At 42.6% G+C, this 17661-nt stretch overlaps 1 protein-coding gene across 1 annotated transcript; it reads right to left on the bottom strand.

Annotated features, from left to right (window-relative positions):
- Positions 1 to 956: 956 nt before the first annotated feature.
- Positions 957 to 15318, bottom strand: UBE2Z (ubiquitin conjugating enzyme E2 Z). Its single transcript, XM_051994746.1, has 7 exons — positions 14885 to 15318; positions 12992 to 13064; positions 11432 to 11619; positions 9100 to 9211; positions 7053 to 7165; positions 4903 to 4993; positions 957 to 3085 (listed from the first exon to the last, which is right to left on the bottom strand). Exons 1-7 carry the CDS (start codon positions 15193 to 15195, stop codon positions 2915 to 2917), a joined length of 1059 nt encoding a protein of 352 aa, XP_051850706.1. The 5' UTR covers positions 15196 to 15318; the 3' UTR covers positions 957 to 2914.
- Positions 15319 to 17661: the final 2343 nt, after the last annotated feature.

The raw sequence follows: 17661 nt of genomic DNA, 5'->3' as shown, positions 1-17661 counted from the left end.
GCTATTCCTTTTGTTTTTCAAAACTTTATAACTGTGACAATTAACTGTAGAAGAGATAGGGCAGAAGTGTAGGGTGGAAGTTCTAGTAAATTCATAGATGAGTACAGCCCAAGAATCTGATTCTGTCTCTCAGGCCATTCTTTTTTTAAGTACTTTACTGTAAACATATGTAGGGGTGCAAACCTAAGCAAGCCCCCTTTTACTAGCTTAATGATACTCATTCATTGATTCGCCAAATCAAATTCCCTCCTATCTTTACAACTCTATTTTGAACCAACAATCTGAATCACCAAGAAAGGCCTGAGAAGCCCAACTACTTAATTCTTTCCTTTATCATGGAAGGAAAATAATCATTCTGCCCAAGAGCCAATAGAACTGAAGAAAAGCTGGATGCCTCTTTTTGCTCTCCCAGTCTCTTCCCAGAATTGTTTCTTCACTCAGCAAAGGAGTTAATAGATAATAAAAACGTGCCAGAATATCACCCCATAGTTCTGGATTACCCACAAAGAAACTCCTCTCAGTCAAGGACAATAATGTCATTTAGGCAAATAACTATTTCCTTCATTATCCTCTACCCCGCTCCATGTAAGACTCAGCTTTCTCCATCTTTGGCTAAGTTTTCCACAGGTCTGACTGAAGCCGAAACAGACTTTATCCCATTAAACCATATCCTCAGAACACAACCAGTTCTGGGCAAAGATTCTAATATCTGCCAAGTGGGACACTCCCAGACAGCTCCTAGCAATTTAATGGATTTCGGCATTATTTTCAGAGGAAAAAACCTATATTATGGTGATGAATTCCCTCTTAACATATAGTTGTTTAACATTCCAGTTCAATTTTATTCTCTACACCCCCCCCCCCATGTGCCAGGCAGTGACACAGTACCCAATAACTAAGTACCACGCTTATTTGAGAGGGTCCTAACAGCCCCTTCCACACCCACAGCAACCTCCTTCTGCCAAAACAAACTTTATTGCACAAAAAATCATTTATGTACAGTCAGATATAAAGATGTCTCTTTGAGTGACTTCTGTGCATATATTTTCTCAACTCAAGATTAGAGCATAAAAGTTGGGCCACAATGCCAGAGGTGCTCTGCTCATGGCAGGATCAGGGAGAGGATTGTCGCTTGGAAGTAGAAACACTTAAATGGCAGAAAGACAACACTGCATCTATAGACCAAGAACACTCATCCACAACCCTGTGTCTGCTCCAATTGAGGGAATCTGGGCGCTGAGTCTAGTGCTTGTTCCAGACTAAAAATCTGGGTAGACTAGCAGCCTTGAAACTTGTTTTGAGTGGAATAACAACCAATCTTGACTAATGGTTGCCTATGGTTCTCTTCCTACTCCCCAAACCCATTTTACCCTGTTTGTTTCCTGCTCTACATCTCTTCCAAAGAATTCTCCCCCATTGCCCAATAAGCTCCATCCCCACAATGGTAAGTGTTTAGGTTAAATATAGTTCTAGGTTATTCTAGAACCTCATCTAAAGTATATATTATCTGACTCTTGAGGCAGAGGCCCTTTAAAGTGACCTCTCTCTTCCACAGAATCCAGTCTTTTCCCTCACAGGTAGTTAGAATGCTGACCAAAGCCTTAGGGTTAACTAGATAGCTGAGTGGATGATGCCCCAAGGGGGAAACATAATACAGTAGGAAGCTTGGGGCAAAGCCAAAATGGGAAGGAGAGGAGATGCCCAGCACTACCAGTGCTTAAAGCATGTCTTTCTCTGTTAACCAGCCAGAAGGATTCTTTGCATCTAAATAAAGCTAGAGAGAATAAGCGCTAGCCCTGCAAGCATCCAACTGAGCCAGCAGACGAGTTCCCCTCTGATGATTCTCCTGCCAAGAGTCAATATTTGGCAGCATGCACAGCCCAGAACAAAGTCCTCCAGCCTTAGTCCTGTTTCCCATCTGCTACTGGCCATCACTGCTTCCCCAGGTCCCAAAGTACTGTGAAGTTGAGGGAATCATAGACTGGAGTGCAAATGCCAAGGAGAATAGCTGGACAATCCACTCCTCAAAAAATGTCAATCCCCTTGTCATTCCAAAGGAAGAATATCCTTATTTGGATGAGAATTCAGAAGAAACCAATTCCTTGTAACGGTTCTAACCCCAAATGGACAGCAGCTGCCAGTGTTGAGGACTTTTCCATGAGAATCAGTGATTGTGGGAACAAACAGTGAAATTTTCAGTTTCCACGGCGCCTGCGCTGGATTTGCAAAGACCTTTTGTTGGTCTCAATCAAATCTCCATCTAATGGCAGCAGAAGGGAGTAGGGAAGAGGGAGATGAGAAAGGTGCTTGGGTGCTAGGTAAAGCTTTCTGACCAACAGCCCAGACTCCACCACTGTTCCTTCTCTTTGGTCTGTCTAGAACAGTGACTATAAATTAGGGAAAGCAAAATTATGGTGGCAGACAGGAAATGAGGTCCAGGAGGTTACACTAGGCTGGGCTGGGTTATGCAGGTTAAGGCCCAGCTTCAAGACTGAAAGACAGACACCCAGACAACCACCTGGACAGGTCATGTGACACCCCTCCCCTCTTCCCTCCCTCCCCACTCCCTTGACCCTGCCCTCCCCTCCTGGTATCCCCATTGACTATTCTGGGCAACCCCCTCTGGAAGTTGCAGTCTTTGCCTTCTATCCCCAACAAACTGCCCCAGTGGAAATGTCCGTCAGTTTTTTGCCAGAGAACCATGCTCCAGGCTCTCCTGTATCAGTACCTTGGGATTGGCCCTCGGCATGGGATGAAAATGGTCCTTGGTACCAGGATGCCAAGAAGGTTGCAAACAACAGCCCACTCCCACCCTGGGGTCTGAGTGTCCTTGGTTCTTGCCTCAGGCAGGATGCTGTTGGGGCTGGAGGGAGATGTGGTGCCGCTCCATCCCAGGGATAGGGTGGGGGGGCATCTAGGCCCTTGAGCTCCCCTGTGTGTCTGTCTCTGTTTCAGATGAACTGCTATCAGAGTCTATTTCAGCACTGTCCTGCTGGTGTTTCTCCTGCACTTTCAGACGGATTGCCCCGAGGCGAGTCAGGAGAGATTGGTAGTCAAAGTGGCCTCGCTTTTCTCCAAAAGGATCCTGAGGGAAGAAAAAAAAGGACAAAGTCAGATTTCAATTATTCATACCAGAGACAATAATGGGACCCCATGAAAGCCAGAATAGCTTCCTAGGAGCTTCCCTCCCTGAGGACAGCCATATAGTAAACCCACATATACTGCAAACAGTACAAAAACCTTTTCTATTTGGGATTTAAGAATGTTTTCTCAAAGTTCCTTCCTACCTCTCTTATCTTCCCTAGGTATATCTGGCTGAGATATACATTAAAATGAGTTTACTTTACCAAATGTACACCTGCAAACAACAAGGGGAAAGGACTAAAGGGGAAAATGCATTGAAGGTGCATCAACTTAACTTACATGCACAGTACAAGAGGGGAGATTTTTTTCTAATATCCCCAGGAAAAAATGAAGATTATCTTTTATTCTTGAAACCAGGAGAGTCAGAACTGGCCTTTTAAAGTTTATCTAGTTATTAAAATACTTAAAGCTTATGTTCCTAGCCACTGGGGGGGGGAAGGAAACAGAGCCTCTATCTCTCTATCTGCAGGCCTTCTAACCTAGTCCTGCAAAGATTCTTCTCTCTCCTTATATATGGATCTTCTTTTCTTAATTCTGGCTTTATAACTCTATGTGAGGAATCATAAAGCTTCAAAACCTATTACAGACAATGAGAAAGGGTAGAAGCAGGAACTACAAATCAGTACACAGATGATGACCATCCATAATGGGGAAAAAATTGAAATACTGAGATAGAAGAGTTCAGCTGTCTCACACATGAACAGGTTTCATAAATGACCAATTAGGGACATACATACCAAAAGATATCCAATCACTTCTCTCAGCTCCTCTCATACATTCGCCCCACCCACCCCCACCATTATGGTTTTCTATAGCCACTACAAACCATTTTTTACTTCCCAAAGTTACATTCCTAAAGCCTCTGCTCTATACTTTCATTGAAGTGATCAATTTTCCAAACTTTCCTTCCTTCAGACTTCAGCTTCATTCTCACCTACTCATTTCCTCTGCAGGTGCTGGCCCTCCCTTTATAATTTTTTCAGTGTCCCAAGCAATTCTCTAAGCCTCTATAGTTGCAGAGGAGATAAAAGAGTAGAATCATATGTCTATGTCTAGTCAAAAAAATGTTTTCCCCCCTAAGGATTGATACTGGAACTGGTTAGCAACAAAGGTTACAATTTCTGATGCAAAACATGCTGAGGGACAAATCCTTTCTCAGGATGCAGTAGAAATGGGAACACAAAGCAATATAGCCCTAACTATACCCTGACAATTGAACTCTCGAAGCAAGTGAAAGGCAACATTTACCAAGAGCTGCACCTCAGCCAACAGAACATCTGATATTTCTAATATATAAGTGTTTCACATTGTTGCAATCCTCTTGATTTCTCCATTGGTGAGGACAAAAGAAGAAACTTACCTAAGCAAATGCTTGAAAAAGGCCGTAACAAGCCATTAAATCCATCCCATCCCTCAGCCTAAGATCAAACACCTCAGAGATGACAGATTTTTCAGGGAAGTATTTCAAATGCCCTCAGTCCTTTGTGTTTGGATTACTAAATTCTATTCATCTAGCATAATTTTTCACATTAAGAGGTTTCCCTATCAAGAAGTCAACTATCACTACCATTCTTTCAAATGCTTGAATTTGGGTCATTGTCCCTGCCTGCAGGCCTTATCTCCTAGATCCTTTACTTCTCCATCCTTTTCAGTTAGCAGGGTAGGCTGATGCCATCCCTGGCTTATTGGTACACCCCCTCCTCACTGCCCCCTTCCCACTACCCATCCGAATATCCAAGGTCCAGAGATCTGCTCTACCTGCATTGTCTGGCCCTGGAGGTGTAGTCGGTCTTTGCACACCACCTCATAGAAGTCATAATACTCCATAAAGGATTTCTCCATCACACCCCTGGAAGACAAAGGTGAATACAAGGTCATGGGCTTGCAGAATGAAAGAGAAGGGATGTCCACACTAACTCTATCTCCTCATTTTACAACTAGATTCAACACAGACTCTTCCTACCTCAACCATTGGCAAAAGGACCACTGGGACAAGATACCAAGTTTACTAAGTGCCATAGTCTACACTTAACTTCCCATGCAGTGTAGTCACTGGAATGACTCCAAGAGAGAACAGTATAAAAATTTGAAATCAATCTATTTTCTATCGCCTACTCCAAGCTTATTCATTACTACCTCAGCTTTTAAAAATGAATTATACTTATTTATGAATATATGCCTTCCCCTTCCCCTGTAAACTATTCTTTAAACATAGTTTAAAAAATTAAAAAAAAAAATATAGTAAAGGTAGGTTGAGTAAAACCATCAACAATACATCAACCAAGTCTGAAAATATATGCAATGCTCCATACTCATCATCTTCACATTTCTGAAAAAAACAACAACCTAACTTTTTTCCACAAAGATTCCCTCTCTTCCTCTCCCTGAAACTTACCTTGATAAGTCCCTAATCTTGGATCACACTTTTCCCCATATTGTCCCAAAATTTACAAATGGCCTGCATGCTCTTTACCTATTTTTATATTGCTTTTTAACCGTTCCTGAATGAATACTTTTCATTAACATAAGTTTTGTCCAATCTAATTCAATAAGCATTTATGAAGCACCTATTATATACACAAGGTGTCAGAGATGCAAAAAAATAATCCCCTCTCTCAAAGAGCTTCCATTCTATTAAGGCAATCCACACGTTCAGACAAGTGCCTGTTACAATTTGAGGTATCAAGCACAAACGGATCAGGAATGGCTTCTCAGAGGAGTTGGCACATGAGCTGAGTCTTCAAGGAAGTTAAGGATTCTACCAGACAGGTGAGGATGGAGCACATTCTAGGCACGAGGGACAGACACCCTGTTTAAGGCAGAGAGGCAGAAGATGTGCTAAACTGGGGAACAGGCAAGTAGACCCTCTCCTCCCAGAAGCAGGAGCCTTATCACTTTCTCTGGCATAGGGCCCCTTCTCTTCTTTGACACTGCCACCTTATTACCTGCATGCCCTTATCACCTCAAACCTGGACTACAGCCATAGGCTGCTATTCAGCTATCAAAGTGATCTCCCTAAAAAAATGGTGTGACATCATTCCCTAATTCAGTAAATTTCAATGGCTCCGTTTATTGTCTGCAGGATCAAATATAAAATCCTATTTGGCTTTTCAAGTCCTTTATAACCTGGCTCTTTCCTACCTTTCTAATCTGCTTATACCTTACCTCCTTTCCACTTACTGTACAATCCAATGATACAGGCCTTGTTTGTTGTTCCTTACATAAGACACTGCAATCTTTGATTGAATTTTTACTGGCTGTCCCACCATAATTTCCTTCCTAATCTCCCTCTCCTAGCTTTAAATCCCAAATAAAAATCTCATCTTCTGCAAGAAATCTTTCTCAGTCTTCCTTAATATCAATGACTTCCCTCTGAGATTGTTGTCAGATGTATATGACTCTTTGTGATACCAATTTGGATTTTCTTGGCAAAGATCCTGGAGTGGTTTGCCATTTCCTTCTCCAGCTCATTTTACAGATGAGGAAACTGAGGCAAATAGGCTTAAATAACTTGCTCAGAGTCACACAATAAGTGTCAAAAGACCAGATTTGAACTCAGGAAGATGAATCTTGCCGATTCTAGGCCCAGCACTCTATCCAGTGAGCCACCTCACTGCCCCCTGGGATTATCTCCAATTAATCCTGTATCTATCCTGCTTTGCATCTTATCTCCCTCATTAGACTGTGAGCTCAAGAACAGGGGCTGTTTTCTGCCCTTTTCTAGTATTTGCAGCAATTAGTGCCCTGCTAGGCAGATAGTAGGTACTTAATAAATGCTTGTTGAATTATATTTTCCTTTCCTACACAAGAAGGCTCTGCAATACTGAGAATCTCTGAGTCTCACTCCATCATTAAGGTTTCCCCACCTCTACCCCCAGACACTACTAATCACTTTGTTTGTCATGTACCTTAGAGGCTCAGGGCATGGACATTTTCCTTCCAGCATGTCACAGACTGCCACTCTGATAGTCTCATGTCGGATACACTCATTGTAATTTTTGCTGTCTCCTGGGTGTCTCTCCTATGATGAAAGAGAATGACATTAATACTCAAGGTGCTCATATTAAACAATAGAAGTTTTGGGGAGTGATGGAAAGAAGCACTGTATGTCAGGAATGGGTAAAGACAGAAAATGCAAGACAGGCTGCATTCTTATACTATTGTTAAAAATAATACTCTTGACACTGAAAATCAGATATCAAGGAAAATTTATTAAATCTTAAGGAATCGACTTAATGTTTCTGACCAGAAGCAGGCCCCACTTCTCTTCGGGAAGAAGGGAGCACTGAATACAGAAATGGGGGAACTTTTATACTTGCTTGTGTGACGCAGCTCCTCTCTTCAGAGAAGGGATTGGTTTATTTTATCCAGGTTACAGTTTTTCTGATATACCCACTACATGTTTCCCTTTAATATGTATAAAACATGTCTCCCCCCATCATACATCCTATGTTCAAAAATGGTGGAAAACTCCTCCTCTGGAGTGTGTTGTTTAATATTCAATTAGCTTATTAAACAAGCACAGTAGTGATTTAGTCGTCAGGTCACTGACCCCAACTGGTTTGGGCTGGATGGGCTATTATCATAAATTTGTGGTTTTCTCAAAACCACAAGACTCCTTCTGATTGGCTAAATCCATCTGTGTCTTTCTAGCCCCCAATTTCTTGTTTGCTCAAGGCTTTTATTGATCACTTAGTCATGACCCTGTGAATCCTAATCTTCCTTAATCTCTCACATTCTGAAAACCTCTAGGTCAGTGGTACCTACTATTTCAATCCCATAATATCTCAAAGCTTGTAACACTCTGGAAACCCAACTTTTCAGCATTTTTCACACTATAAAAACCATTCCCTCACCCACTGTACTCTACCATTATTACCAAGTTCCTTAACAGTGGAAAACATTCTACATATATACCCAACAAAGACCTTTTGTCCATCCTGGGCTCCAATCTTAGGTTGAAGGCCAGGTAAAGACTGGATGGGGATTAAGTCAATGCAATTTGGGCCAATAGATCAGAATAACAAAACTAACCTGTCCTGGTGTTCAAGGACACACAGAGAATCTTGGGGCCTCAACTAGTAAATTATAGTGGCAGGAGCTGCAAGAAGTTTCTTTCTAGTTTTCTGCCATATTTTTAGAATCTATTGCTGCATTTGAATAGTGATGCCCATTTAAACAAATCTAATTATTCTTATGACTTCTTTAAAAGTAAATGGAAGTCAATGACAAAAAATCAACCACAGATGACCTTACTGCAAAGAGTACTGTAAAGAAATGAATTTGTTTCATTCTTAAATAGCCAATAGTCTAGAAATCCTCTTCAGTCTGGAAGATGTTAATTCAAGTAGCTTGTAGTGAATTAAACTCTTTAAACAATCTAATTTGGCTTGTTATTTTTTAGGCATGTTATCTGACCTTATTTTTAGTAGTAATAAATAACACATTTCTACAGTGTAGAAACACTACTCTCACTTTTAATGATCCTTTTGGTTCTACAAGAAATAAACTATAAGTCGTTCAAAGATCTGACTCAGTATAAATCCTAGGGAAGACCTTAAGTTTGTACCGGGGTAGTGTAGACATGAATTTATTGGGCATAGATAGCCATTCCCCCAAAGACTAAACTAATTTTCCAAATGCCTAAGTAAACACCTATCCAGAATTAATTTTAGTTAACTGAAAGTATACTACGCAGATCAATCTTGTCATACTTATTAATAAATATCTAAATTTCTTCACAGAGATTTAAGGTATCCAGAACTAAAATTTATTGTCACTTTTAATATGCCAACTGTCCCCCTTTCCTACTGCAATTACATTTATTATCCCAGAAGGTAGTAAACAACATCATGCATCTAGAACAAGACAAAAATACAATCCCCTCTTAAGGTCTCAGATTCCATAAATCTCATTAAAAGTAGTCAATATCTCCCACTTGGAAGGCCAGCTTACCTGCTCAAAGCCAGGCTCATTGTGGTAAGGGTTTTCAGTCATTAGTGACTGGATGGAGATAAGTACCGAGGAGATACTCTGGGCTGGACTCCAGGCAGGGCCAGTCCAAGTACTGCAAAACATAGCAAAGGGGGAAGAGAAGAGAGTGAAGCTGGAGAAGATAAAGATGGCTCCTTAAGGCCAATACAAAAGAGCAGGAAGATCTGGCAGCAAGATTATGAGTGACTCAACCTTTCTCTTTCACTATTAATAATCTGGAATCTCCCAGCCTCCATCTTACCCCAATTCAAAATGTACTCAGTCAATCTCAAGGCCAAGAAGTAAAAGGAAATAAAAAGGGGAAACTAGGCAGGATAACTTTAATGGGCTTTTACTGGATCAAGGGAATCTGAATTAATAGGAGCCACAGAAGGAAAGACTTAGAAAAATAGTCAATTAGAAAATGCCTCCAAAGATAATCAAAGATAATCAAAGTTAGCAAATACTCTTCAGAATACTTAGCAAAAATATTCCAGATGAAGAATGGATATTCAGATTTTTTTTTTTTGGAGGAATGGGAAGAAGTGAACAAGAGAGGCACACAGCTTCTTGGCAGGGGTGAGGTTGTAGGGAAGCTGATGAAGCCAAAAACAGAGGCATATCTGGGTTCCTGTTCCATGTTTGGAATACAGGGATTATAAGGTTCTTTGAGGTTTGTAGAGCCATAGCAAGCAACAAGAAGAATTAAGGGGAGATATTCTAAGATTCAGAGAGATAGTAATATACAAGAATATTTTCCAATTGGAAATAACTAAACCTGTGTATTCACAGTCCACCGGGCAGAAATGACAGCAAAAACAAGAAGTGATAAGAAATATCTGTTTCATCCCAACAAGGAAAAAAGGGGATTAAGGTTAGTTTCGTGACCATTTTCCTTTCCCTTTTGTACTCATGGAGAAAAATTTAAGTGATTCTTCCCATTAGTCTCATTAAAATTACTGGTTTCAAAAGCCACCCTGCCCCACCCTCCACCAGCACTGCCTTTTTTCTTTTTCTTTTTCTTTTTTTGCTGAGGCAATTGGGGTTTTAAGTGATTTGCCCAGGATCACACAGCTAGTAAGTGTTAAGTGTCTGAGATCTGATTTGAATTCAGGTCCTCCTGACTTCAGGGCTGGTGCTCCACCCACTGCATTACCTAGATGCCCCTATTGTTCTCATTCTTGATTCAGTTTGGCAATCCTGTTTCAAACCATATCTAGTCCCTGGTCTTTATATACCAAGAGACTCATAACCTTGGAACAAAGCAGATTCTTCCATGTCCTTGGTCACTGAATAACACTTTTAGGGGGAAAAAAAAGCCTATAATAATAATATCGATAACTCCTGAACCTAATGGAAATTTTCCACTTTATGGATTCTCTTTAACAAATTTCCAATCTCAAATTCTAGCCATCCTATACTCTTATCTTTTTCCTTCCCCTGCCTCTGAAGTTATTTAGTCTTCTCTCATAGAATGCTTGCAATGGCCTAAACAAAACATGACCAGGAAGTAATAGCTATATTACACTTCCAGGAAAGTGATTCTAAATAGAAACAATTTTTTTACTCCCTAGTATGGAATTATCTTTTCCATTTGCAAAGGTAACTTAATTGTTTTTATCCCAAGATCTGGTTATCCTGTCATAAATCTCTTTAAATCCCTCTCTTCTAAATTCCACTGTTATTACCCACTCTGAGTCTCTGAAGGCTTTTAAAAAATGGGTCTTGCCACTGGCCCAATACTCTGGCTCCTAGGATGAGCTACCACACAAGCCTGGAGGTGGGTCTGATTTCAAGTCACAGGAAAGGGTAGAGAAAACAAAGGAGTCTCAATTTTCCCACTCTCCTGATTCCCCAAAGAAAAAGGAACTCTTCAAAACACTTTATATCTGCAACAAAGGAAAAAAGAGCCTCAGAGGCTATCTAATCCATTACCTACATTTTGCAGGTGAAGAAATTGAGGCCCTACGAGACTAAGTGACTTGACCAAGGCATGCAAACAATAAGTATGAGAGGTAGGATTTGAAGCCAGGTGCTCTAAATCTAGAGCAGAATTTTTTCTAGATAATCCTTTTGGATTTCTAATCTTCTCAGGCTAAGGATGGGGACTCTATATTGGGAAATGAGATTGGGACTGACAGTACCCAAACAAGATGAACCCAGAATTTTTATGTTCTTGGTTGGGAGCTGACATGGTTCCAATCTCATACACGACTTTTCTTTTATTGAGAGAAGCAAAATGGATATCCCCAGCCTGAAATAACCTGCAAGATTTTCTGGCTCCCAGCTCAGCTAATTGGAAGTCTCCTCTTACCCCAGAATACTCAGGCAGACTTTCCCATTGCGGTAGAAGTTGGGGTTAAACCTCACTGTGTTATTGCCCGTTGTCATCAATTTGACCCGTGGTGGGTGGATGGGATAATCTGGAGGACAGCGAAACACGAACAAGAAGAAACCCCCTTCATAAGGAGTGTCAAATGGGCCTGTGATCAATGCATGAATCTGCAAAACAAAAGCCCATCTTGCGCACCATCTCAAAACTGTGTGGCAGCTTCCCCCACCACAAACCCCCCCCCCCCCATCATGCCCATGCTCCTGCACATGTCAAAGGATAGGTAGGGTCCCTTACATTCCTGTAACCCCATCCCTACTCTCATCATGTGGAATAGGTATCCTGCTCTTATTTATTAAACTTCCCAGGAAAAAAGAAAATTCCCATCTCAAATAGAAATTCTACCTAGAACTTTTAACAAAATTCTACTCCATTTCCCTGAACTGAGGGTTTGGATGTTATAAAAGATCAGTAATAGATATGGAGATGAAGTTTGACTAAGTCATCAGCCTTCTCTCTAGTTGATCTAATTGAGGGAAGGAGGGAATTGCAAAGGACTATAAGGCATCTTACAGCAGGATCTTCAAAGGACCAAACAGTTGGTTACTTTCAAGGTCTGAAATGGGGATTTCTATAATCTATATGGTCACAATTAATGGCCAATTCTCCTTCCCTGGCTGTGGGAACTTGAATTTATATCAGATCAGAAAAATCTTAAATATCTTACTAATATTCAAAAGCATCTGTTGAAAATTTGGAACTCAAAGGGAAGAGTACTTTAACAAAACACTCTAAAAAACTGAACCCACACACTGCCCAGGTGACAATCTCCCCCCCCCCCCCCCTCCCCTCTCCAAATGTACTCCCAGGACTATCTTAAATAGCACACTCAGCTGGCTCGAACAGAGCACAAATTAGGACCTGAAGGGCAACACAGCTAATATCCCTGGCATTTTACAAGACAAGGTAGGCCAGTAAAAACAATTTCAACCACATTAAAGACAAAAACAAAAATCAATTTAAAAGCCAAGCTTATTCAAAGTAACTAAAATCATGCTAACAATTTACAGGTTGAATTTTTGCTTCAGGCAATAAGAAAGAGAAAGTGTTCTCTTTAAGCAATTCACTTCTGCCAGACATAGGTTTAGGTGTGAATCTACTTCCAGGGGTGGGGCTATGGATAGCAAAGAAGTCTAAATGTCTACATGCCCAGGGATTTTAGGCTTAGATCTCACTAAGGTTTCAAAGTGCCTTCTTCAGAACAGAGGCTATTTTAACTTTTGTAGCTTCCAACGTGTAGTATATTATATGTTGCATCCTGCAGGGACTTAATAAATATTTACTGCTGCTGATTTTGCAGGAGACAGTAAAATAAACAGGCATTATTAATGTAACCTAGTCAAGATCCCAAACAGTCATAATCCAGTCAGAGAATACTGCCCCCCCCCCCAACACTCCCTAGATTTGATAAACAACAATATTTATCTATCTGAAGGTCAAGGGAAAAAAATCTGCACTGATTCCCCCAATGGAATCACCTACCTTAGTCATGTCAAGGGGATCAGGCACAACAAACATTCCCGGTGGAGGTTCCTTATAAATGGACATGATGTCCCTGTATAACAACAAAGGGGAAGTAAGGTAAAGGTGGGAAAACCCTTGAACAAAATAGCTGCAGATATCAATGGGGACAGGAGCCAGAACTAAGTGCGTGGTACCACAAGTGTTTGTATTGACTCACAGGCCAGGGATTCTCGGGTTGGATACATGGGAAGGAAGCAGAAAACCAAGTGTTATCAAAAGGGGCACTATTTCATCAGGAAGATGTGGAAAGAAGGAAAATGGGGGATTAAAATGGCATCAGAAATCAGCATGAAAAACACCTATTAATATGACAATTTACTGCACATTCCCAAATATTTCCAAATAAAAAAAAATACGGATGAATTGTAAATAAATTGTTACCAACTAAAAAGCAAATTTGAATATAAAGAAATGCAACTAATTCCAAAAAATACACAAGAAAATTACTATGCTTACTTTACAACAAAAATGTGTACGAGAAGAGAATCTTCCTAGGAGATGGGGTGGGGGATGAGGCTAGACATAGTCTTCTGTCCAGGAAACAGAACAATGGAATGAAACACAGAGATTTATCTTTAGAAAAAAATGGGGAAAGGGGTTGATGAGATGTTGCTGAGGTTACTGGAATTATACATTAGGAAGAGGAAATATGAGGACTTCTACAAGTGGTACCTTGGGCCTCATTCCAGAACTAAGGGCAATTGAGGTTAAAGCTAAAATTTAACACCCCAGGTAAAATATGCCCAACTAGGAAGGAACCAAAAATCACTAAATTAAAGATTTAGACTCAACAGAATACATAGGGAGTAGAAAGGTAAATGGTAGATGAAGATTTGATCAGAGTTACACAGGTTGGGGAAAGGAAATGAATTTCTAAGGTTAGGAAAAATGGTTCCATTGGTAGAATAAAATGTCTTTATGTGGCATCAATTTACAAGATACTGAGCCTAGGCGACAGGAATTTCTGGATAGCAGGACTAGAGTTGGTGAGGGAAAGAGGAAAGGACAAAGAATAGTTTAACCGGACAGAAAGTTTCAGGACTGGAGGCTGTTCTCCAAGGAACAAAGGCAAGGGAAACGATTATAGCCCCTTTCTATGGTATATACCTGCTGTAAGGGCATTGAAGATCCAGGAAAAAAAGAAAAGTGTGGGATGGTGAAGGGAAATGGCTAAGGAAGAATGAGAGGGAGAGAAGACTAGAAGGAAAAGAGGGGTAAAGGAGAAAATGGGGAAGGGAGGGAGATTGGGAAGAAGAGAGTAAGGGGGAAAGAGGGAGGGGACATGAATGGAAAAGAGAAAAAGGAGGGAGGGGAGTTGGAAAGAAGGGAAGAGAGAAGGGAAGGGGTGTTGGGGAGAAGAGAGAAAGGATGCTGGAGAGCAGGGGGAAGAGAAAAGGGAAGAGGTGTTGGGGAGAAAGGAGGAGTAAGAAGGGGGTATTGGGGAGAAGGGAAAGCAAGAGTCAGAGGAAAGGAACGGGAGGGAAGGGAGGGCGGAGTGTTGGGGAACAGGGAGGGAGGGGTTAGAAGAAAAGGGAGATAAGGAGGGAGGAACCTAGGGGAGATCTGGGGGAAAAGTTTGGACTCGAGAAAGAGTTGGGGGGCAGGAAGTGAAAACTGGGGAAGTGAAGATTTTGGAGAGATAGAGAAGAGGTGGGAGAATTTGGGGGGCTGAGAACTGAAAGGGGGAAGCTGAAGGGGCGGGAAAGTAAAAGGGGAAGGATCGGAAATGGGGGCGCCTGGGCGGGGGTCTCAGGAGGCCCCCGGGCTGGGGCTGGGGCCGGGGCCGGGGCGGGCGAGGAGCGGCGGCTGCGGCGGGCCGGGCCAGGCGGGCCCTCGCTCGGCCGCACTCACCGCTTGATCCGCAGCAGGCACTGCGGCGCGGCGCGCTCGCTGTCCCAGTCCGAGCTCAGCGTCGGGTCCCAGAAGGCCGAGTGACTGAGCAGCGCGGCCCCGTGGGCAGCGGCCGAGGGCGGGAGCCCGGGCAGCGGGGCCAGGCCTCCCCCCGGCCCGCCGGTACCGCCCGCCGCCGCCGCCGCCGCCCACACATCGGGTAGGAAGGGCGGCCCGAAGCTGCCGCTGCCGCCGCCGCCCGCGCCCGGGCCCGGGGTTCCCGCAGCCTCGGCCCCGGCAGTCGCCGCCTCCTCAGTCGGACTCTCCGCCATCGCCGCTCCGCTTCCGGGACTCCACGCCAACGAGTCCGCCGGCCAGAGCGGCCGCTCCCTCCGCCTCCGCCCCCGCACCACCGAGAGCCGGGCCAGAGTGTCCCACCCTCCGCTTCCCCGGCCGGGCCCACAGACTCCGCCCAGCCCCAACCAGCGAGAAGCATGGGGCAAGAGTGTCCACCCGAGGTCCTCCAGGACGGGAGGGGCGGAGGGACAGAGGGCTCCGAGTTGGGTTGGGGCATTCTTTTGGCTCTATGGGGACTAAGACCCGGGACTCTAGTCTCTGGCAGGCGGAAGGAGGGATAAGCACCTTGGGCTGCATTTAATTGCCATTCATCAAGGAAAACCCCCACAAACCAGAGCTATCTTAGTCTTTGAGCTTTCACCAAAAAGAAGAGCACAGTTTTTGGCGCTTTCTGGGCTTCATTTTCCGTGTTTGTAAAATGAGGCGATCGGACCAAATTGTCTCTAAAATCCTTTCCAGTTCTAAATCTTAGGATGCTAAGATATTTTTGATCGAGGTGGAAAAAGAATGGAGGATTGGGGTTTTCTATCCCGCTTCACCAGCCCAGCTAGTCCCACCTACACATGCTCTCCTAGATCTAAGTGGGATACATTCTTATCTACAGTGTCAAGATAAAGATCTAGATACTTAGTCTGAAAACTAGGAGTATGGAGGGGACTTCTTGGAGCTTTCCCGGGACGCTTACTCAGTGCCTGGTCTCTTCTCGTAGTCCTCCCTCTATCATATTTGTATACCAAAGCTCAGTTTTAAAAATAATAGTCCATATGTGCACAATGCCTTAAAATTCACCTTAGGATAGTCAGCTTCACTATCACCTTTCAGGGTAAAGGCAGTTAACAGCATTATTTTTTTTTTCTAAGAAAGTTTGGATTCAGTTAAGGGAATAAGACTGAAGTTGTTCTTGGAATCGGAAGCTGGAACTCTGAATTTGCCCCAAGTCTTCTGACTCCAAGTCCCAACCTGTAGCTTGAATAATAAGGTAAACTGGGTAAGGGTAGGTGGATGATTCAGTAGAATCCCTCCCCATCCGCTCGGGAAATAATCAGCTTGGTCTAATTACCATAGCCCTGTGTAAGTAGAATTGACACTCAGCTAGGACTGTTCCTCTACTACTAAACAAGGTGGAATGGCCTGCATCCTGTCCCGCTTTGATATCCCCTTCTTCTGTGCAATTAGAATCCAAGCTTTTTAGGACCTGTCTGTTCCCCCTACCATTCCTTCTGGCTTCCCGGAAGAGTCCTCCAAGTCAGGGATTCTATGGGAAAATTTGAGGATCTCAAGGAAATTGCCAAGAAAAAGCCTACTGGAATTCAGAGATAGCCATTTCCCTAAATGAGGTGTTTCTAGTCCCCCGAGGCCTAAATCTTTGTGTGACTTTTTTTAGGTATAACCTAAAGTAACTTGTCCGTGGAAGCCTGGTTAAAGGGTAAATATAAAAGGTTACCTCTTCCTAGAGACAAGGAGAATTTTAAACACTGTTTGATGTTAAAAAAAAATATTTCGTAGGCGGGTCCCCTGCACTCAATACCAGGAACCCAAGTCACTACTTCCAATATCCCCAATAAAAAGACAAAACTCAGGTTAGCCCCTCTTAGGCCTTTAAGGTACTCCCTGCCTTCAAGGGTAATCTAGCCCCTGATCAAGTACATTCCTTATCCTGATGTAAATATTCAGAAAAATGAAAGTAAAATTTTGTTGATAATTTTTGTTTTTATATCACTCTTATTTTCCCAATTTTTTCCTCTCCTTTTCCTGACAGGCATCTTGAAATCTGAGGAGACCTGGGCTTGATCAGACACTAGTTATGTAAGTCCAGGCAACTTAACTCCTCTGGGCCTCCATTTCCTATTTTTTAAAATAAGGGGGTTAGGGAGCAACCAAGTGGTGTAGTAGATAGAGCACTGGCCCTGGACTCAGGGGACCTGAGTTCTAATTTGGCTTTGGACACTTGACTTGACAACACAATGCCCCATGGCAAGTCACCTAACCCCAAATGCTTCAGGAAAAAAAATGAGGTTGAATTAGATGACCTCTAAGTTCTTTTCAAGCTCTAAATCTATACTGCTTATAATAATAATAATCAAAAAACAGAACAGAGTAACCAAAAAGGGCTGAAATTATATGTAGTGTGAATAACCATAATTCTCTACTTTTACAAGGAAGGGCAGGAAAGTTCCTTCTCATAGATCTTTGTCTATACTGTGGCCCCCCACTCTCCCCTCTCTTTAATTTTTTCCCAAGCCATCACCTTTGCACTTAGCATTGCACTCACCTCCATTCCCCATCAACTCAAACCAATTGTTGTCCTCTTTTTTTGGATTCCTTGCCCCTCTATTTGCTCAGCCAAATCTCAAATTTGACTCTCCCAAGTGCTGAACAATGGTGAAGAAAATCACAAGACCATACTGATTAGTTCCATTACAAATGTGTCCTATAACCTC

Source organism: Antechinus flavipes, chromosome 4 (assembly GCF_016432865.1).
Source record: "Antechinus flavipes isolate AdamAnt ecotype Samford, QLD, Australia chromosome 4, AdamAnt_v2, whole genome shotgun sequence".
Lineage (NCBI taxonomy): Eukaryota > Metazoa > Chordata > Mammalia > Dasyuromorphia > Dasyuridae > Antechinus > Antechinus flavipes.
The sequence above is the reverse complement of the archived record's forward strand: the minus strand, read 5'-3'. Positions and strand labels throughout refer to the sequence as shown.

Bases quoted from the DNA above. Each gene is read 5' to 3' on its own strand.
- UBE2Z (XM_051994746.1), bottom strand. From the start codon at position 15,195: ATGGCGGAGAGTCCGACTGAGGAGGCGGCGACTGCCGGGGCCGAGGCT. The intron at 9,212-11,431 runs GTAAGAGGAGAC...TATGTTTTGCAG, and splicing joins GTCTGCCTGAGTATTCTGGG to TACTTGGACTGGCCCTGCCT. The intron at 3,086-4,902 runs GTAGAGCAGATC...TTCTTCCCTCAG, and splicing joins TCCAGGGCCAGACAATGCAG to GATCCTTTTGGAGAAAAGCG.